Raw genomic sequence first — 23,743 nt, 5'->3', positions numbered from 1 at the left:
GTTTTATAATAAATGCATTGATCTATATCAAAAGTCATTTTAGGTATTTAACTATAGGTAACACCATTGCAGGCTCTAGTTAGCCTGTAATGGTGTAACATATTTTATAATTTTTTTCCGTTGATGTATTTAACACTGAAAAATTAATACGAAATAAGGTAGGTATATGAAGAGAAGTGTGAACTTATCAGGGGTATACTCTTATTTTGAAAATATACTAATTCACCAAAAGTAGCGTGTCTGTGAAGGACTTTTAAAAATCATTATTTGAGTTTATACTTGATCACGGCTTTTGGCGGCAAACTCGGCCATTTGTCACGGCCCAGCGCGGCGATGTTTATTCAAACGAGGAGGATTTTATTGCAACGACATAAATCTTAGCAAAGACGAGATGGAACTGACGCGGACTCGTAATCGCGAGACAATGTCGCGCTCTTGACGCCTCTCCTCTTTCTTTTGCGTATATTACATAATAATAATTTAGTGGAGATTAATCACAAATTGGTGATAAGCTGTACCTTAACGAATATATCTTCGAAGGAACACCGCAAATTACACAATTATGAAGACTATAAATATTCCTTAGCTTAGGGTCAGCCAATTTGAAAACAAACACAGAACTTACGGAATTTTCACATTCATATTAGGAATACGTCTGTCATTAACATATATTTACAAATATATCACCCGGTTTTACTCAGTCATAAAACACAAGTTGTAATTTACAACCCGGATCACGCATACCAAAACAGAATTAAAACACGAATCATATCGTATTTCGTCTGTTTGCGGCAGAAAGCGAGTTATTAATTCAGCTGACCGCCATTAATCGTGTAGTATGTGAAGCCACATGACGCGACAACCCGACTCAGGAACATGTCGTTTTCATTTAACTCTAGCCCGCGTCTAACGAGTAACCTACGAACTTGGTCTGTGGGGAAATATTCTAATAGCGCATAGTGTGTACGACGCATATTAAACACTAATTAAAGTGATTGTGTACGACACATGCTTGTTAAGAAGCATTTGTTCCAAATCATGATTTGCAGATAAATAATCTTTACGTTTATAATATTTTTTCACATGAGCATCTCACAAAGTCACGTTCTAAGTGTAAAAATGCGGTCGCTGAATAATATTTAGTGAGTAAGAATGTAATTTGTTATTATTATTTAATACAACTTGCATGTTAAAGTTTTGTCCAAGTATGAGTATGACACATTATTAATTTTCAATAAAGTTTTGGTTTTGCAAACATGTTGGTATCAAACTGTTCATTTTAGGAGTATATGTTTCTATTATAAATTCCATGTGTACGCCTCGAGCATTAATACCGTGAAGAAAAATAAATTGTTTTTGCTTTCTTTGACGGTATAACCTTTCTTTTAAACATTAAATTACAGAGAATTCACAAATAAATTGGCTACACATTACACAGGAACAAATGACAACCTCGTATGCTCTGAGCTTTGTGAATTGTGTTATTTGGTAAATTACTCTTATTTCATTCAAGTCGATTTCCAGATTTTGTATCCAATAATTACCTCTTTATTGGACGGGAACAACTAGATTTCACATAAATTATATAGGTTCTTAGAAAATAAGAACTATATTTTTCCTTAATCCTGTCTGGTGTGTACACAAAATGAGGGAAAAGGCGCTAGGATTACCTAGAAGTATTACAGTAAGGAAAGTTGCGAAGCTTTTGCTTAATAATAAAGCTCAAATATAATTATTTATACCAAGAAATTAATTAGAATAAAAAGTAAGAGGTATTTTTCTGGTTCTCTATCTATTAGCATAAAATTTTGTGTCATAATTTTACATGGCATACTTTTGTTTAGCCTAATAATTGTTACGAATAATATTATTTGGCATAACTTTTTACGCATATTTTTTAAGCATACCTAACTTAACCTAACCTAGGAAGGAAATACTGGCCTTGTAGCGCATTACACTACATCTACTCCGCAAAAAAAAAATTGTCTAAACTATATTTATGCCTATTGAAATAGAATGCCAAAAACCAATTATGCCAAAAACTATTATGACCAAAAATAGTATGCGTAACTCGTTATGCCAAACTAAAATAGGAAATAAAAATTAGTCGAATGAAAGGGAAAAAAAAAATTTCTCTCACCTTGTCTTGATACAAAATCCTTGTAATATTATAAATGCGAAAGTTTGTAAGGACGTGTGAATGTGTAAGTTACACTTTCACATTAAGGAGATGGTTAAAATAACTTAAATAATGATGAAATATAATGACCTGGCTCATTCGTGACCCAAGTTTGTTGCTAGTTCAAGCCAATATGGCTTTAATTTATATTATTAACATTTTACATTACAAATACTGAAGTCCGTAACTTTCCTATAAAAAACGGATTTTCTTTAAAAATTATTAAAATTTGATAAATTCGGGCTCACATAGTCGTAGTTAGTCCAGAGACCATTGTTGGATTAAAATTAATCTTCACTTTATACTTTTGAAAGGCGAAAATAGTATTTTTAGGAACTAGAATACTTATTTATTGATCTCTTGTACATATTACTCTGTAATTATGGAAGTTTCTTTTAAAATCAGAAATGCCTTTAATGAAAGTATGTTTTAAATCTTGTTTTGCTATAATTTGTTTAACATAAATATAATAATTTTTCACAGCAAAACAAAAGCTGTTCTCTTTTGTTTTGCTGTGAAAAAGTATCAGGTGGACCTTTGAATATTACATAAACATTAATTAATACAATGTTCATACTCGTACACTCTACGGACGTAAAACACCCGTTATGCAAACATTGTACAAGAAAATTAAATTCCATCATCAAGCCATACAAGCTTTCCGTAACCTCCTAGTTTTGCGACTTAAAGCTCTGTCTACGCCGTAAAGTATAAAGAAGTGATATACGTACATATATAGGTAAAGACTACGATATGGCTCGTAATTTGAAAATGTTTGGCTCACTGCCAAAAATGAAGTTACGTGCGTAGCAATCATGTAACCATGATTGCCATTGGAAAGTTTCGTAGCAAGCGGCTACCGCTACGTATGCTATTATAGTTTCGTAGCGTTTCGTAGCATTTCGTAGCTAATAAGCACGTAGCACAGTCGTCGTAGAGTCACTTCTTTTGCGACTTTCGCAATGAACATCTTTGAAACAGCTAAAAGATTTTCAATTATAAACTTTAAATTGCAATTTCGTGAGAGTCTTAATTATTTGTTAAATTAGTTTCGAATTTATAACTTCAAGTCTTGTTTTGACAAATATATGTAACATGAGATTAGACTGGAATATTTCATGTCTTTTGTTTGATTTTTCTATGAGTTCGAATGACATGTGTAATGTTTTGCTTAAAAAAAAATTAAATATTTAACAAAAGCACGTTACCTTCCTTAACACGCGTAAAATTAGGTTATAACATTGTTTGGCGAGAGTACAGAAACAAAATCATAACATAATTTATCACGTGACGCCTTTCACCTCCGCTACACTACAGAGCATACCCTCTACAATATAAAAACCAAGGGCGAGTCGGAATACCGCAAGAAGGTTTCCTAAGACGAAGAAGAAAGGCTATATTTTGTTGTAATATTACAGGATCTTAATATTTTATTTATTTACAATTTTCGACTGCATATTTTATTTTCGAATCGGTAATTATTATTACTGAACGAATTGACTAACCATGTGGTAGCAATTTCAATCTTCAGCGGTCGGTACGGTCTGAAATTTCTATTTGTCACAATCTTATTTAATACGAAGGAAGTCAACGCATTAAATAAAAAAATATACAAATATGTATTTGTCTCTAATCTCGTAAAATATATTTTCGACCAACAAAAAGTAAACGAAACACAAATTGCGAGCAAGGCGGATCGTCGAAATAGCCTATTATAAATGAAGGCCAAATGCTAATTCACCGTTAGTTTAACGCGTGAAATCATGATGAATGCCCCACGATTATGAAAAATCCGTGATCGGATAAATTATGTTCAAAACCTACAAAAAAGCCTCAATATGGTAGCGAAAAAAAAAAGTATGTGCCAACTGCTTTCCTCGCGCGAATATTATGTTTAAAAAGGACATGAATACATTTTAATTAAATCCTTAGACAGTAGTAATAAGGTTGTGAGTCAAGATAAAAGTAATCTTTGCTATGCGAGAAATCAGTCTGCTGAACTTTGAAATCAGCGAATCGAATCGTGTTCAAGAGCCCAATTCAATCTTAAACTGATATAGTTTAGTTGTTATCTCTCCATCAGACTAGCTTTAGAAATCGGTTAAAGTTGCGGTTTCGCCATTCCGTAATTCAAAGGCTTACAAATGACGTTGTTGAATTCAGCAGTATTGCTCTCGAGCGGATATTTCGAAACGTTATTACCTATTAGAGCCTCTGGGCGACGTCAAACATGTAAAACAGATTCCCGAATGTGGCTAGGCTATAGTGAGAATGCCAACTACGATAATAACGTTACATGACATCGATGCTGTTGCTTTGCATTTGTATTTATTGTTTGAAAAATCTGTTTATAATATTAATGATTCCAATAAAAAATATACATAACTTACCTGTGAGTAACTAAATATACGTACATTCTTATAAAATAATGCTGTTTAATGCGGCATGCTTCTGCGAAAGTAGCGACGCGTAAAAGTGAGTAATTGCGTGCAAATCCGAATTCTATGACATTCATTTCTTGATACACGATGGATCATGCTTAGCGCCAGGTCCGTGGGATACCATATGGAAATTCGCATAGAGCTTTTAAAATGCTCAGTTTTATTTGACGTCGGAATGGTATTATTTCCAGTTATCACCCATTTGCAGCTAGCGTGGAATATTCCAAGAGTACATGCTACATTGTTAGATTTTGTATTTCTTGGTGCACAGCTGGATGGAATTTAATGTTAATTTGACAAGGGATATTGCGCATGGAGAGCGTACGTAAACATTTGAGTGGTCATCATGCTGTTAGTCGGCCGAGCGCAATGTTCTATTATTTGCTTGAACTGGTTTACCGTGCTGTAAGTCGAGAGTCGAGCGTTAGAAACCCAACGGCTGTGTACATAAACTCCCTTTAAAAATAAATATGGCTTGAATTTTTATCAGCGTGGCATTTAATATTCCTCAAAATATATACAGAATGGTGTACTTAACAGATGCTCTCTCACATCTATCAACCGTAAAACAAATCTATGTTGCTCATCAAATCATAATGTCAAAGTGTAAAACTCATAAATATCTAGAAAATGCAAGTTTAAAACTGTAAATAATGTTCTCACAACATGTCACACCACTATTAAAAATAAAAATTATTTGTTCTACCAACATTGAAGTACCTATAATCGATAGATCCTACAGTTATCACACAAGGCTCTGTGCATTTCTGGTTTTACTCGTAGTTGAACGGAAAGTGGGATAGTGAGGACGGCAATGATCGCCTGCGTCACGGCGAATTAGCGAGACAATCACTCAGCGTGACGCAGAGGCCGGCTCGTCGACAGTGGACGCAATTAATGGAGAACTACACTTCACACGAGAGAACTCCAGCCATATATTGCTCTAGCTATATTCGTGGTAAAGCAATTCAGGGAAATTTGATGTTCTCTGATTGACGTATATTAAATTCGTCATTAACGTATTATATCGTCTTTGTTGATAATAAACTTCTAATTTCAGAATATTCAATACCGAGGTGACTTTAAAGGCAATTAAATTTGTAGGAAATTGAGGACAAAACTTTTATAACGACTAAAAAAATTAGACATTAGTAAAGTTGTTTAAAGATATTTTATCATCGTACATCAATTAAGAATTTCTGTAGTCTGTCCCATCGGCATCATTTAGTAGGAAGTTGTAATACCTATATCACATGAATAAGTTATTCAACCTACATTTACTTAATTGGTCACGCGAATAGTGCTAAAATACACATAAAACACACTTTCAAGTTGCAGTAGTTGCAATTTTGTTTAAACATCATTAACGAGATCGCCTTCATAATAAAACTACGTGAGCTTTCATTACGCGTAGCCCGACACGCACTTGGACAATTTTACTATTATTTATCAGAAATATTGAAATCCATAGCAATTCGTGCAATTTCGGGGAGGATCACTAGTAAAATATATGAATTAATTTTCTTTCCGCCAAGCACATTCATTTGATGAATTCTAAAAGCATTCTGGATAAAATTTAATCCCGGATTATTCGCAGTAGTACACAGGATTTCAATCATTTAGTAATAAAATGCAGTGTTGAATTTGCTTTTGGTTTACCAAGCATCTATGTTGACTAAATAGCCAGTTCAATGGTAGTGCAATTGATTTTTGGTAAAATAAGTGCATGTTGGGTTAAATTTATAGCTTCGAAATATTTTTTAAGTTCCTTTTCGGAGCTAAAACTACCATATTGAGGCTTAAATTTGGAATTGCTAAGTTTTCTTGTGTTGTAGTCAAAAGAAAATTTTCGATAATCTTTAAAAAATCTTACTTATAAAAACATATTTTATAAAGAAAATTAAAAAAAAAATTGCTGTTTACAAATGGCTTTTGTTTTGTATGTAAGCTTACACATGGTGAATAAAACAAAACTCCCACTCCCAGTCAAACTATAAATAACATTCTGAAGAGCACTTATACACCCTCATTATGATTGTCATTTAATGTAGCCAGTCGACTTAGTAACTCGGAATAATTATCATAATTATAATTTCATAAATCGCGACCGCATTATCAATTTGATGTACTTCATAACTTGGAAGAGCGTTGGCGTATCCCAGCTCGTAATCACTCACAGATGAAGCGACTTCACAGACTATTTATTTAATGAGCTTAACTAGTGGAATTCATGCTCGTTTCTGGGTATAATCTCTTTTAATATGCATTTTGTCATAATCAATGGTGTTACATATACAAGTGACATCACAACATACAAGGATTAGCTGATATCATAGTCAATATGATGTCATCGGTATAGTGATTTGACACACCATTTTTTTTCTTAATATATCAATTAAAATTGACATATTAATATTTAGTTTTAAAACTGAAGACGTTGCAGACAAAGTAGAAAGAGAAAAGTTGGATAGCAGACTCCAGGCCCCAAAACATAGTAGATATTAAATTCATTTTTAGCTTTCAAATCAGTTAAAATAGTACCTAATTACTAAGATATCTCGTACATTAAACAATTTGATCTTTCCATATTGACCATCACAAATATCTGTCATGTTGACTTTGGAGGTTCATAAGTTAAAAACAAACATCTGAAAATGTCACCAGAATAATTCTTTACACTAGCGTGAAGGTATGGAGAAAACTACAATAGTGGTCGGCAGACCTGCTGAATTTGTTTTATATTTTTATATACATTAATTACATGAGATACCCAGAAAAGAGCCGACATTGAGAGTAATTAATGCCTGCAATAATGGCTGCTATGAGAGCTACGATGTGGTCATCAATTATCTTATATCTTGTACTTATTATATGACGCCATATCATTCCCAGAGGGATGGCGATATAATAAGGGATGCCACATATTTTCGAAACCGTGTATTACCTACGAATTATTGCATTGCAATTAGTATTTTCTTTTTGTTCCGTGTTGTTCTAGAACCATTAGAATAGAATAGAACTTTTTATAACTTGGATATCACAAGAACTTATTAAAGGAAAAATCCTGGCTCCTCCATAGGTAGCCACAACTCGGACTGAACTAAGAGTCGAAATTCCCTTGCTTCTTTGGCTGAAAATCCTATCATGTAAATAGTTACAATGTATTTGCAAAGTATTGTCTACCTTTGTTTATTTATTTATTTATGTACACAAAATTATATATTTAGTTATTAAAGTAATTCTAGTACAAAGGAGCTACTTATTTCATTATTCCCTTCCAGTAAACCCATGAGGTGAGAGATGGATTTTGAAGAGGATTTTGTGAATGTATTCCAATGAAAAAATGTTATATAGCATTAATTTTGTAAAAAGCAACTGACATATTTTACAATGCACAGCCGATACTGTTGAATAGATGTCGCAGAAACATACCTTATGTGGAATTAGGATGATAACTTCAGCGTAAAAATGATTTCTGGAAATTCCCAATGGAGAGAAGTTCCGAGAAGGGGCTAATCGTATTATCCAGTTCTATTATTGTATTTAAAGTATTTTATTTAAAGATGCAGTGCTAAATTCGTAACGAATATAAGTCTGAATTAAAAATACAAAGAATAAAAACGAGAAATATGAAACGAAAATTGTTCAAAATAAAAACTGTATTAATTAGTGAAATCGCTTTTTCGTCGTCGTCATCCAGTAAAGTCTATTCCATTAACTGATAATCTTTTTAATTGGACGAAAGTATTCTTAGCAGGATCACCGGTTTCTTGATCACTGGCAATCAATTGAGCAGTGAAGGTAATCTCCATTCGTTAGTTACACAGAGCAAGGCAGGCCGCGCTGGGAGGGGCGGTCTTCAGCGCTCGGTGGTTAGGTTAATGGTCGTGGTGTTACGATCAAATCATCTGATCTAGACGCGGACACTTAAAACCAGCCCTCCTGCTAAATGGTCCAACGCCGTGAAATAACCAATTATCTAAAGGATTCTGAAAAGTAAAATAGAATTATGCAGGTAGGTATATCAAAGAAATTTGAATTGAATATTTCATTTATTGCTAATTAGATTATGAGTTTATTTAAATGGAAATACATATGTCGCTAATCTGACAATATCAAGATAAAATTATACTTTTGTTCTTGTCACTCTTTGTTTGCAAAACACAAGTCTTCAAACGTTTTCCAAAACCAAAACGCAAAGTACACAGAGAAGGGTAATCAAGTATGTAAACAATGAATGTAAGTTGAAATTGCGTTAAGTTAAAACAATGCGGTGAATGGCAGCCATATTCGCGAACTAACTAAGAACAAGTTACCAGTTTAACAAGTTCACGGAGATAAAGCTTGAATTGTTTCAGTGATTAATTACTCCAACGATTAAAAGCGTGACAAATACCGAGCGTACGACGATTTTACGATCGCTCGCGTTTTAATGATAATAAATGGAATGTAATAAAGTAATTGAAATAATAAAACTTGTTTAGTACATTCGTTCATCATCCTTGTGCTGTTAATCATGTTAATATCCTTACCTCTTTGACGCATAACTAACCTAGGGACCAAACCCACATTGAATAATTTTCCTTCATCATGAGTGCATCGGCTAGCAATCCAACGACTATATGTACGTACCTCAAAAAGTACGATGTGAGTACACGACCGCGGTAGATAGAATTCGAACTTGTACATCTTGGAATGTGCACGCTTTTTTAGTAGTTTAGTCAAAGGTACTTCTTTAAGTATATTCGTTACAGCTGCTAATCGAAATAATGTCAGCCTGTTTGCGTAGAGTAATCGTAGAGTTGTTGGGGTTTATGCAAAAATGACATCACCGATTCACAAAATTGTTGAGCATATAATCCGAAATACTTTTATAATAATATTGACTGATTTAATAATTAATTTCTGTAAAGATCGTATAAATTGAATTTTATATTTTCAGTATTTACAACACATACTGAAAACTACGGTTGCATGATCGTCGTTATTCACTCGTGATATGTTGACAATATCAGAAAGAGACTTTGATTTAGGGAACTATTTGTATTGATATATGTCTGATATAAAATAGACGAACGAAAAGAAAACCAAAGCCAGTTTCAAAAACATTGTTTACCTCAGTTATTTTCTTATGACAGAAGCAAAACGAAACATTGTTGCGACTAGTGTACAGTACTCGTTAAAAAATATTTATAGTCCCTTGCGCGAGCTGCGGAAATGAAATGGAGGAAATATTTCAAGTCCAAACGTAAACAGTACGACTGATTAAAATAGTATAGTTCCGAGATAAAATTCTAATTTGTCAGTGCGGTCGGGTTTATTTCAATTCTTTCGCTTAATTTTCCCGGGAACAGAAAAGGGGGCTGTTTAAGAGCGGGATTGGATCGAGACGGCCCGGCGACATCTGTCTCAGACGGCGGGAGATTTTAATACCTACGAATAAGAAAATAGCATCCCAAGTTCCCGAGGCTCTGACAGTGCCCGAGGCGATGCTCTGCGCCAAACGGGCGCTCGCCTGCAGTGTAATAAAGTACAGATAATTCGCTGAATGCACAAGTGACAAGGGACGCCTTTCAGGACCCAGCGGCAGCTTTTCAACGCACATGCATTGAATCCGTTGCCACATGTTAACTACTAACAGGTGCATATTTGGTAGAATTCTATTAGATATACTAGTATTATTGCAAGTTGTTATAATCATTATTTCGTTAGTCGTAATATCAATTCAGCAATAATTTAGAATTATTTTAGTGTACTCGTATAATTTCAAAGCAGATAAGCATAATAGATGATACTCATAGATTAAACAGTCACTACGAATAAAACTTTATATTAATGCAAAATTAATACCAGAATAATAATGACACACATATGTTAGGCGTTAGGATACCTACCAAAGATTCGTGTATAAACCATAATGTAACAACTAAGTAGATCTTTTTATACATTGTAAAACAATTTTAATTCTAACAATGTTAAAGTCACGTACCGTCATGCGACTACGTGAACGCTTTTCATTCCACTAATGTTTTTTATGTTTCCATTTCATCGTTATTTATCGTGTTAGCATGATTGTCTACAAAAACCTCAGCTTTGATATTACTTTCCTTGTTATTTTACCAGTCATAAACAATAGTATTTTTAAAATTTTATCGATAATATATACATTAAGGTACGTGAATATAATGGAAAACAAATCAACAAAATAACGTTCTTACTCGTACAAAAAAACCGATTTCACTTTTCAGTTGGGAAACGTAGGTATAAATTAACAAATGTTTATCTTTTTAAAAGGTTTCATACACAAAGACGGCTTCCGGATGAGGCTTAAAAGGAATCCCTGAAATCTAAATGGGTTCCCACCGGTCGGTATGCTGGCTAAAACTTCGCCAAATAACGTTTGAAGCGTTTCCCTCTGATGAACTAAATGGGCTAAATTCAAAAGAATCATGCAGCATGAAGCCTTCTCTGTTCTGGATTCACAAAATTAATGTCAGTAATTATTCTGTATTTTGACGGGCTTCTAGAACTATTCGATAAATTTTAATATTCCGAATAAAAAGATGGGTACTTAAAGAAAAGGTGATACAAAAAATTTTTCATAACATAACGTTACTCAACATGAAGTTGAACACTAAGTTAAAACATTACTACACACAAAAAATTGTTAACATTTTTGTCAAACATTTGTTCACTAAACAAAATCTTTTGAAATATAATAATATTATATATTGAAAAATCGTTCGAGCCAAGAACGTCCAAGTGCTCTTGAGACTTGCTTCCCATAAGTTCTCCACCGTCGAATAGAATTTATAACTTCTGCAAAATGAGATCCCGCTTGCTCTCTCATCAATTAAAGTAATGGTTACTTGAAAACTTCTTTCAGGTCCGCTACTTACTCAGTCACAACCTCTTTAAATAATTTAAAATATATATATATATTTTAATTAAATATAATTATTTAATTATATTTAATTCTTATAATATGGATAAAAGAGCGAGTTGGTGTTTCGGAAAGCACGGTAATCCATTGAACGCGTTTATTAAGGCGAAATCAAAGATTTACCATGCAAGAAGTATGTATAAACTTTAATAAGTGTTAAAATAATTAACCTCGTTTTTTTCTGTCCATTTCATTATTGAGTGCCAACCGGGGAAACAAACGGCTGGACATCCACGACCCTAAAAGATTTACGATGTTGTAAGAGAAAATTTTATTATACTTTCAATTTGGTGACTGTCGCGGAAAACAGCGATCGCCGCGGTGAAATAAAATAGTTCAGTGTCGTTACGAAGTCAACCCGAGCTACCTGAGAATTTCTCTGTCTAACATTTCCAAAGGAGTAGGGTAATTTAAAGTAGGTACCTATTACCCACCTTAAGTTAATTATATTACCAACTCTTGCAGAATTTGCGACTTTAATATCATTATGAAAAGGTACAGGAAACGTTGGCTTAATAAGGTCTTCGTTTGAAGAGAGAATTACGCGGCGAGGTAAAATTCGCGAATATTATGTATCGTGTTAACTGCAAAGTCATCGATCAAATGGTAACGCGCAATAAGGTAAATATCTATCTACCAACTTGTGTTTACTAAACAAACGTACAGGGAAGGTGGATTTAAGTATCTGTGTGTAATGCAAACCGCTTTGAGAGTGGCTTGAAAACAATCTATCGAGTTTCGTGCATTCACTTTGAACTATCTGAAGTCATGACGATACTTCGGTAAAGATATTGCGTGGCGTGGAACGGTATAATGAGGTCGGTTTTATTTACTCGTCTGCACTTATGAGCACATGTGCAAAAAATTTTACTAGTTCAAAAAAAATTGCACACCTTAAGGTAGTTCGGGCGTAGAGTAAAAGAAAAATACACCTTTGTCTAAAATGTAAACCTATTCTCCTTTTTTGTATTTTACCTACATTAAACGTTTGACAGTCAAAATAAATTTCCGGTACATGGATACTTCCCACATGTATATATATATTTATATGCAAGTGGAAAATTGTAGTCTGTCTACCTTCAGATAAGAGGCGATTTAAATAATGTTTGTAGTTCTATATTACTTTATTTGCTGCAAACTTGCAAACACCGTCATGCCAAACTGGCTTTAACGCCAATGACAGCCAGCAACGTTCATAACGGAATCCACTTGGCACCCTCAAATACGATTTGCAATTTCTACCATAAAGTTTTGCATGTCCGGTACAGTGGAGTCAATAAAATTTGTGACGAATAAAATCGAATTTTGTCAGCGTAGTACCAATTTGAGTTTGATATCTAGACATTTGACGATAGTGTCGATGGTTGAGCGGTTGAAGTCGGATACGACTTCTACACAGATCAGAATCCTACCGTAGCCAATGATTTTTTTATGTGTCTCGTACTAAAGCTTAATAATAGATGCTCTTAAAGTAAGGGAAAACATCGCAAAAAAGTTGCACTCGCCTTTGTGTTAGCATGATCAGTATAGGTAAAATTTCATTGTTAAGTTGAGCAAATTATGCTTCTCGAATAAAAATCTGACCAACTCACTTCATGACGGCGGTCACAGGCTGAACTCCGGACTTCTTCCCAGAGAGGTGAGAATGCAATCGGGACTAAACGTTAGGAGAATTACGATGATAAATTTTTCATCTGACCTCGATTAACGTTGAACGAATTTACTAATGATAATCAGGAGTAGCAGAATGGTGTTAAAATTTATGACATAAATGACTATGATGTAGAAGAAATTTATAATAAATTATGCATTTATCTAAATGTACTCCAAGGAAAAAATTACAGTTCTATTAATGTAAGTCGTGCATATCTTTCAAAAATAGAAGTTATTCGTTCTAAGTACATGCGCCTAAAACTAAATTTAGCTGATTTAATTTTTTTTATAAAATTTCATTTACAAAAACATACTTACAATGTAAAATTTTAGCCGTGAAAAGAAGAAATAAAATAAATGAAATATTTCTTCTAAGATTTCATATTTCCAAGAAATCCTTTCACTAAGTATTTAGTGAAAAGCCGCTTACGACCCTAATATACTGCTGAAAATGAATGGTCGCCATTGTTATTTGGCTTTTATTTTATCAAGTTGTTTGCAGAAGAGTTTGCTCATATTCAAAAGCATAACGTATAAAACAAGAACAATAAGCTTTATATGCTAAAATAAAATAAATTCGTGGGAAGACTTTCTTTAAGAAACTATGTACATGATCTATCATACAAAATTAATTTAAATTATATTTAATTATTATTCTGAAGTATTAGAAAATAGGTATCGAAATAGATGAACAAAATACAAACAAAGAGGTTCTTTAAAAAAATAATCAATCAACATAAAAATGAAAATGGACAAAGCGACTCATACAAAGAATTCGATGAAAAGAAAATAGAACCTTTTGTCACGGACTTTTTGTGTTTGTACAAAAAACAGTATATCTACTTCTAATTGTACGAATATGTAAAGGTTATATTTCAATTCGGTAAACATACCTACGTAGCTCTGAATTAATTGATGATGTTTCAATTATGTGTTTTTCTATGTAAACTTTTTGTAGATTTTATCAAAATGGAAAAAAACGCGAACTGAGTTTTGCTACATTTATTTATTGTGTTTTTATTTTGTCTTCTTCATTCGTATTTTCGATCATAATAAATTAAAGTATTACAAAACTATTTTAAGTTACATCACTGCTACCATGAAACCATGAAATAAAACAAATCTGCTTTTTTAAACTCTGTTAATTCGACAAAACACTGAATGGGAATATTGGACAAGGCATTGGTGCTGCGCAAAAACAAGTATAGGTACAGAATATATGGAGAGTGGTGTTTTGCGTCATGTTTTTATAGTACCTATCATCAACAGCTTGGTAAGCCTATGAATATTAAGTGACAAGATTTTTGTCTGACAAAACTGAATATCGCGAGAGGTATAAATTGTCGAGACGTGCTAAGTTATAAGAGGAAAAGAAACAGTAAATTCAAATATTTTGTTATAATTTGTGTATAAAAGGACTCGCTTTGAACAATTGGACCTGTTTTCTTAATATAATTTAATATTGTGGATCTCAGAGATCAACTCTTTATCAACTTAGATGGGCACACTCTGACTGAGTGAATTCTTAGTAAAATCTTTCTTAAAATTAAACTGTGAAATGTGAGATTAATCATCTTTTATATTAATTATTAATATATCGAACGGTAACCTTAAACTTAGAAACTATGTTGAGCATGCAACTCCGCCTACTACGTTATAACTGGAGTTTAGTTTGCCCGGAGCAGCATCAAATATTATGGGAATATCTCGAATCTTGTTTAAGTAATCAAATAACTAGATACATAATAGTATTAACATATGAAATTTGCATATAGTACAGCATGCTTAATGTATATATATATGTATGTATTATTTATTGTAAGAACAGTAGATCTACTAAACAACCTAGCGCATACACATCAATTAGTAAGATTTATGCGGTAAAAGGTCAAACGATAGTTTAATTTATTTGTTAGACAAATTATAAATCCCCCGGCTTGTACTCAAACATTCGAACGATTGGACTGATTTCTGAAAATTGTATGGCCTTTATCAAAGCGGGATATGAATTTGATTTATTAAAAGCTTTTAAAAATGCACAGTCCGCTCAGTCAATCTCATGGTTACGTAGATAACATTTGTATTTTTTTTTAATTGATAAAATATAAGTCTCATGCACAGTTATTCTTTTTTATACATCATATATCTGTCTTATTTTTGCGCATCCTCAGTTGCGCCCTCCTACAACAGTTGTTCGAGAAAAGAGGTGGTACAAATCGTCCAGACCTATAGTAAGTTTCCTTATAATATAGATATAGATATTAAATACAAGCAATATAGGACGTACGTCGTGTACTTAATTGATCCAACACATAAATAGTTAGGTACTTTATGGTGTGATGTTGCAGTCTGCGGTCGGGTTTCCTAATACAGTTTACATAGAGATGGTTTCAAGCAAATACGAGGTACTGAAATTGGCTACGTACACAGTGGTGTACGTAGCCAATTTCAGTACCTAAACCAGTACCAGTAGAAAAAAAAAACTAAAATGTATGTAAGAAAGTGTTCTTACATACATTTTAGTTTTTTTTTTCTTAATCGTAACATCATATTAAACTGGTTCTATACGGCTCAAATTCTGTATCAAGCCTGAAGACTTTATTTTATTTGTCAACTGTGAATTTCGCCTTTAATTAGCAACTTATCGGCACTGGCATACACTGGATAACATTGGCACGTCCTCAAAAGACTGTCTTAACTTAGTTTCAGAAAACGGCGATATAATAAAACTAGAAAGTCTCAAAGTTTGGATATGCTGTAAATTTATAGAAGCATTACTTTTTGCCCGACTGATGCAAAACTAGCGGAAGAGATTTAAGTGATCTAGATAAGGTACTAAAATATATAATAATGAAATATTTGAACATAGTTCATTAGTACTCAAATCACTCCTCATATTTTAGTACTAATATAATAAAGCTCTACTTGAAACAAAGAAAAATAAAGAATTAATTTTAACAAAATATAAACATAGGTTGATTTATTTCGTAAACAGATAATTAGAAGGTAACTTTATCAGCGGAAAACTATAACCTTTAAACGGCACGCTGAAAACTTTGGTATTTGTCTCGAAAAATTAAATTATGATGTGTAGTTACACTGCCCAGTACACAATAGTAGTCACGTAAATCCACCGCATCGCTAGTTGACAAAGTAATTATAACAACTAATTTTACATACGAATATCTTGTACATTAATCCGCTTAGTTTATCAGTAGTTCGCAGGCGTACTGAATGGCAATTTTATCCAGGCGTCTAGGGGTTCGTTACGTGATAACTTTACACTAACTTGTATTAGATTTGGGTATATATATTATATATCTATGGTAACGTCACGTTTATTTTAGACCAGATTTCGCCTCTGGCTGAAATCGTGTAAAACTGAATGATGACCTTTTTACCGTTCCCGTAGGAATGATAATATTGTTGATGCCCTTTTCCAAGACCTTAACTATATGTGTACTATATATACCATTGCTATTTTAGAAATATGGTAGAAATATTAAAAAAAAACTTTATGTTAGTCAAATGGATAGGTAAGATATATTTTGGACAGGTGAATATGCCTATATACGAGTACCATTAAACGAAGTATTTTATATTGTTTCTAAATCCAGGCAATGGATACGTTTATTGCATCTATAATCAATTTCGGTTCCTATAGCATTGTTATCCTGGCTAATAGTTCCAATTTAAACAAGCTACGTGGTACTATCGGATCCATAACCGCAGCTAGATCAGCTTATAGTGGAATTATTACGGTCATATCGTGGTTAGGCTTAGACCACACATTTGGCACGGCACAGCCTGCGTTTTATGCATTACCTGGTCAAAGTCTAGTCATTTCTCACTACTTTAGCACGAGCTATTACTAGTAGTAACCCATATGTTTCTCTTTAACATAACATAACATAACATATAATCACGTCTACATCCCCTACGGAGTAGACAGAGCCAACAGTCACCAAAAAACTTTGTCAATTGTAGATGTTTCTTTTTCTCGTGCATTTTAAATGAAAACTAGAAATATGAGCTGTTAGCGGGAAAGCCACACGACTGATAGATAAACCATGAAGGAACTAACATCTGAGTCACCAGTACGGATATCTCTCTCGTGTCTCCAGGGAAAGGAAAGAAATATGTATGTATAGTCATATCAACGGCGTTGGTAGATCGAAATAAAAAAATTGACATGGTCGACCAGGACTACAGACCGACTCATCTAGATCTAATTAGAAAACCATAGAAGAGACATATTCTAACAATGTACTCTGAAAAAAAAATCAGTGAACGCTTGGACGCTATTGAGAATTAATTATATATGTACTCACATTCATCGTGATCTTTGGCGGTGACGGTGAGAACTGTGTGCTGGATGTCCTCATTCTCGTCGACCTCAGCCTCGTACAGCTCCTTGTCGAAGTACGGCGGGTTGTCATTCTTGTCCGCGATGCCTATACGGATGAACTTGGTCACTGGAACAAGACAAACAGAATTGGTGAAAGCGTTCTGTAGTGCTTTGTAATTAGTACATACATTGTATGTATGTATCACGCATCTATATAGACCCAAGACAGTACTATGACTTAATACGATAATAGAAACACCCTAGTGTTTGAATTACTATTATCGTCACCGCACTCATCATGGAATCTATTCCATGGCAGTATTGGCAGTCGTAGAACCACAACATCTCAAAAATTTGGTAGTATAAGAGATTAATTAAGTTCAACACAACTTAGTTTGGCGCTGTTGTAGGGTTCTCGCCTCTCAACCAAAGGGTTTAAGGTTCGATCCTCAGTCAGGTCATGTTGGAAAATTAACTTTTTCGGATTGGCTTGGGTCTTGGGTGTTATCTATTTAAGAACATGATATAAAATGTAATGTCGTTGAGTTAATATGCCATTTTTCTCGAACTTCTCTGGTGCTTCCTCACTCTGAGTGATTTGTCTCATATATATTTATTTATAAGTTTTGACTGGGTATGGTCGGGTATCATAACAATTTATCAATCCAGTAGTTGCCTTAATCATTGGGTAATTACTGACGTAGATACTCGTGTGTAACGGAAGCGCTTTGATCCATGTTAATTGGGGTCCATAACAGTGTAAATAACATTACTAGCGTGACGAATATTCCGGATCTATTTAGTATTGAACTGTTTGCAAGAAAACAATATGTACTTGGAACATAAATTATTATAATTATTTTATAGACACATTATTAAAAAATTGAGCAGGAAATGTTATGAAGGCTAGAAAATTCGCTTGTTGCTGCTGCTGTTTAGTTGTCAACACTCCAACACTCAAACAGATTATTGTAACAAATACAAATTGTTTTGGTAGGTCACATGGTCTTGTTATGGTATGGAAATTATTCTTTATTAGTTATCTGAAAACTCTTTTTCTGAATTAATAGGTCTACGTCTAGGAAAAATAAGTATACTTTAATTATTGTGCATTATTAGATGACCGCTAAAAATATTTACACTATGTCGCTCACTTTCATCTATATCGTCTTTAAAAGAAGACAAGGATACCTTTAATTTATTCAAAGTGCATTCTAGGAAAGCGGAGCACAGCAAATAACTAGATGCATGATAATGTCACTGAATGACAAATGTTGTACGAACTTCACATGCCAGCGTATCTCGTAATTCCGTCGCTAAACTCGACCACGATCCATTTTCTAATAGCTACATTGTTATGCTAACCATACATTATCATATTCATCATCGCAAAGCTGAATTCAATTATTTATACTACACAAACTCACCTTATTTGTTTTTGCTTGATAAATAAACTGTATTTTGTCTTATTACAAAGAAAATAGGGAACACACCTACAATGTATCATGATTTTATAAGCTGATGTCAACATTATTTATGTACGATACGAACATAAATATTTGTAAGAGAAAATGTTAAAAACAGAAAGAAAAGGGATCATCTGGCGGATTCCTAATTGGACGATATCAAATAAGGTCTAAGCTTCGAGCAAAAGAATCGTATCAAAAAACGGAAATCTAGACGGAAATTGGTTTCGATTGAGGCGCACTCTAACAATGATAAATTAGGGGCGGGTGAAATGTCCGGCGGCTTTATTAGCAAACATACGGACATTTATCATTGCTCTTGCAAAATAAACTCTATTACATTGATGTAAAGTACAATGCCAGAAAACTGGAAATACAATGGTACCAATCCTCTCATGTCTTTCACGGAGGCCAAATACAGAGTTGTGTAATGAGTTGTTGATGCAGGTCTGAACGGGAAACTAATGCAAAATTACAAAGTGAGATAATTTAATTTTATGTCAAACATTAGTGAATCTGTAACTTGTGTAACAGTTTAATGAACAAACTTTGGTAGAACTTGCTACTTATCTTGATTTGTTGTTTAGTCGATTTAAATTGCAATTATATCTTACCACTTATTTATTCATCGTTGTAATAATTTATATAAGTAGTTACACCGCGGTTACACAAACGGCTTTGCTACGTACAAATAATGCAATCACGTCGTCAAAGTTACTGAACTCAATAATATAATAAAATCTAAAGAGATTGCTATTTCCGTTACAAATTAACCCTTAGTGGGAGTTGCTTCGTCACACTCCCCGAGGGGGAAGTAATTTTTAATCGCACTTTTGACTTTATTTTGGTCTTAAAGTTAGAAAGTTGGGTGGAATGCGTACATAAAAACTAATCAGTGTCGTTAGGAGTGATCTAACCGAAAGTGATCTGAAAAGTTTTTGACAAACACGCAAGCGGCGACGGCGGTCAAACTTTCCACAGACAATTACGGAACTATGACGATACGCATTCATTGGAAAAATGTCGGACTTTAGTTCATATAAGTAACTTTAGTGAACTTAGCTTCGTAACCATAGTAATTTACTAAATTCCTAAGCCGATCCATATGTCGTTAAAATTACGAAATTTTTGTTAATTTCAAGCTACAAGGTCGTAGGACGACGCCCTTTTCCTTGTTTACAAGTAAAGACACCCTGAACACATCAACAAGCACCTTTTAAGCCCGAGTCGTCGAACCTTTAACGTTAAGTCACTTAATAAGTCTCTAACGTGTATATAGGAAGACATAATGTATATATATGTATACATATATAAATGAGGCCGTCGTCTAAATTAGGGAGAGACACGAGTATACGTGATTGATTCAATCGCTCAACCATCTGTTAGTATTCCCTAAACACACTTATCACATTTGTCGCAATGTCGGTGTATTGGCATAAGTAAATACCGTACTCGTTTACTTATCGACAAGTTTAAAGAAATATTTCTAATTTAACAACAAAGATCGTCAAATTAAACGTTTTAGACCTAAAAATAAATTTGAATGTCCTTTAGAAATTATCTGCTCGACTGAAAAGAAAATGGAACATAAAAAGACAGATGAAATAAAAGACAAATGAAAAAGTGAACGGTGCATGTAAAGTTCCCGTTGAAATGCTGGAATGTCTTTTTGTGAAATCCATGGTGCTTTAATTATTTATTTGAGTTAACAATGAAAATTTTAGTTACATGTTTAATAAATTTATAAGAACGTATTTTCATTTAAACGAATTTTTATCAGAAAGTTATCTAACTTGGTATAGGTACCTACGAGTAGTAATTCTGTATCTCATAAGTCTCTGATTTTTATTCTTAGAATATCAAAATCGCGAATGCATACTCGTAATATCAAATTAAACAAAGGTCCGGCAGCGACAGGTACGTGGTAGTCTATGATCGAATCTGTAGGACATTCATATAGCGGGTAGCGTGCTGATAATGAAATTCTTTTCAAGAGGAGCCGAGTGGCGAGACGTGCCTTCCCGCCAAAGCTCCCCACGTCTCTTGTGGTCACAGAAAACAAAGGCAATTGTAATTAAATTATTTTTAAAGCATCTGGCAAACATCGGGTAAGTTATTTTTAAAACGACTTAAGCAAAGTACCTACCTTCTAATGAATCACGGATAAATGTGACAATAAAATGGTAATTGATTTCTAATTAAAAAGCCCTTTGATTTTTATATACCAGTGAGGCATTTTGTATCGGGCAAACATTGTATTTACTTAATGCTGCCTGTTTATTACATTTGAATGTCGAATAAGTTATATCGGGGAAAATAGATATCGATAGAATGTATTTCCGTTCCGGACGTATTTTACAAGTTTATATTATCAGAGAGATTCAGCGCGCACGAATACCTTCCGTCCATCTAACGCGTCTGCGATAAATCGACTCGTGCCGAAGCTCCTTGAATTCGCGCCTTGCGACCGAATTCGGAAAAATCCGACGCCCCTGCTGATCGCCTTATCAGATCTACTCGAACTACTTCACAAGATAAATGGGGATTGTTCTCTTTCAGCAAAAGCGATTGAAAACCAAATGTTACATTTTGAAAATCCATTCTGCTCTAATGTTGAAATATATGTATCGTTCACGCTATCTCAACACCTGTGAAATGACAAAAGGCCTTACATTAAATAAATTCTGGCAGAAATGAAGCGACGGAGACGTGAAAACATGTATCCAGTGACTTGTGCAAAGTAAATGAAGGATGAAAGATTGACGCAATGTAAAAACAAATAAAAGGCGATAAAGTTGTGAGAAACAGGATGAAGCGTTATATTAAATGTCAGGTTTTTATGTTTTTTTTTTTGATAATAATCAAATTAACAGCTGTAAATTTGAAAGAAAAATGCTCATTGATTTTATCAAAAGCAAAATAATTCAATTCCAGATGTATGACAAATTCACAAAGTCTTTTTCTATAAAGCCACCGAGTAATATGAATATGATGTACACATAATTCTACGAATGCAAGAGGAAAACAGGCATCGGCATCGGGAAAGGGAAAATGTGAAAAACAAAAGTAAAAAGAAACCAATCCGTCAGTTTGTGCCATATCGTTCGATGAAACTATTCATTAAATCTCGATTCCAGATTCAATTTATTTGTTCCTATGAAGTGCAGGTTTTTATGTTGCTTTTGAACGTTTTGCTTTTTGCGTTAAACGATGTGTATCGTAATGGTCTCCCGGACAATAAAATGCGAGTGCCAGCAATTTTCGCCTTTCGCAAAGTGTAACTACTAATAAACACATAAAACAGCTTATTGTACTACACACTTTCGTTGGTAAGAATATTTTCGAGTTCACAAATAGCTTTAGTCTAAATCTTATGTTGGTATTACTGCAGTAAATAAGCTTAAAATACATTGAAGAGTGTTTTTATTTTTGTACTTTCAGTATTAATGGGACAGTTCTACGAACACGAGTGGGCCCTGACTTAGCACGAACTCGAAACTACAGTAAATATTGTAAAGGTTTCTACTTTATTCCATTTTATTTACCTTTCAATATTCGTTTGAACGCTGTGGGTACTATTTATTAACCTATGTTTCGAATCACAAATTCTATTTAAGCCGTCATTATATTGTAATGTGTATACATGACTTAGCGTTTTAGTGCATGCCATACGTATAAATGTTTGGTTGTTCAATCATTTGTTTTGAGTCTATTCGTAGCACATTAGTATGTGTCTTAGCATGTTCACATCGTAATAACATAAACAAAAAAGCTTTTTATTGTAGTACTTACAAATTTGTTGATATAAAATAAAATCTGTGGTATTTATTTACAACCATTATTAAATTTCAGTAAACATTCCTTTTTAATATGCAAAGCTCTTTTTAACTTAAATATATTTTATATTCTATTCCATGTTTGTGTTGCACACATGAATTACAATATAAAATATATTTTTGCATTGAATATGATGCTTTCTAAAATTACATTCTAAAAAAAATTGTAGTTAAGTAGATTTGTTTTACTTAATTAGTTGTAAAATTGGATTAACTTATTATATAAGTGCCAACCCAGAATGAAGACAAAAGTCAAAATAAGTCATGACGAAGTATAACAAAAGCCGAATATCGCAAATCGTATGTTGATTTCCCCAAGGATTGTGGCATATGTGTATGAAACCGGTCATTTCCGATATACCGCAGGACTACTTGAGCCCCAACAGAAAGCGTGACGAGGGACTCCATCTAGATTGTCCGACACAAAGGTAAACGGAACAAGACAAATTTACGAGGGTCGTATTCGCACATTTAGCAACGATGTACGATCAAAGTTTACCAATAACAAAACTGAACGTTCGACATTTCAGCTACAAATAAAAATATCATATAGGAAAACACTTTTGTATGATAAAATAGGGATTCAATATTACTTCTCAGAGAACAAAGACTATTTCTTTCAGGTGACGGAACGCAATCGAATGATATTAAAATGAGTGTGAAAGTAAAAAAATAGTAAACATTCTCACTGTGAACGCTCCGACATATCTATCTGAAAGGAGATTTGATATGACAAGAGTACTGATTACAGCTCAATAGATATAATGACAATATTGATACCCTTTATAATGAATTTTCAGAAATTGTCTGCATTTCTTCCTCCAAGCCAAGCGCCTACTTTACTTCCTCAATGCAAATGTTTAAATTATAATCAGAT

At 33.6% G+C, this 23,743-nt stretch overlaps 1 protein-coding gene across 1 annotated transcript in view; it reads right to left on the bottom strand.

Annotated features, from left to right (window-relative positions):
• The window catches only part of LOC106133556 (neural-cadherin), a 311,092-nt gene that overhangs the window by 52,894 nt on the left and 234,455 nt on the right, over window positions 1-23,743 (bottom strand). Inside the window, exon 13 of the mRNA XM_060944308.1 lies at window positions 17,548-17,691. Coding sequence (XP_060800291.1) covers window positions 17,548-17,691 — 144 coding nt within the window. The remainder of the gene's footprint in view (window positions 1-17,547; window positions 17,692-23,743) is intronic.

This window comes from Amyelois transitella, chromosome 2 (assembly GCF_032362555.1).
Source record: "Amyelois transitella isolate CPQ chromosome 2, ilAmyTran1.1, whole genome shotgun sequence".
NCBI classification, from domain to species: domain Eukaryota; kingdom Metazoa; phylum Arthropoda; class Insecta; order Lepidoptera; family Pyralidae; genus Amyelois; species Amyelois transitella.
This window is presented reverse-complemented; position numbering and strand designations above follow the sequence as displayed.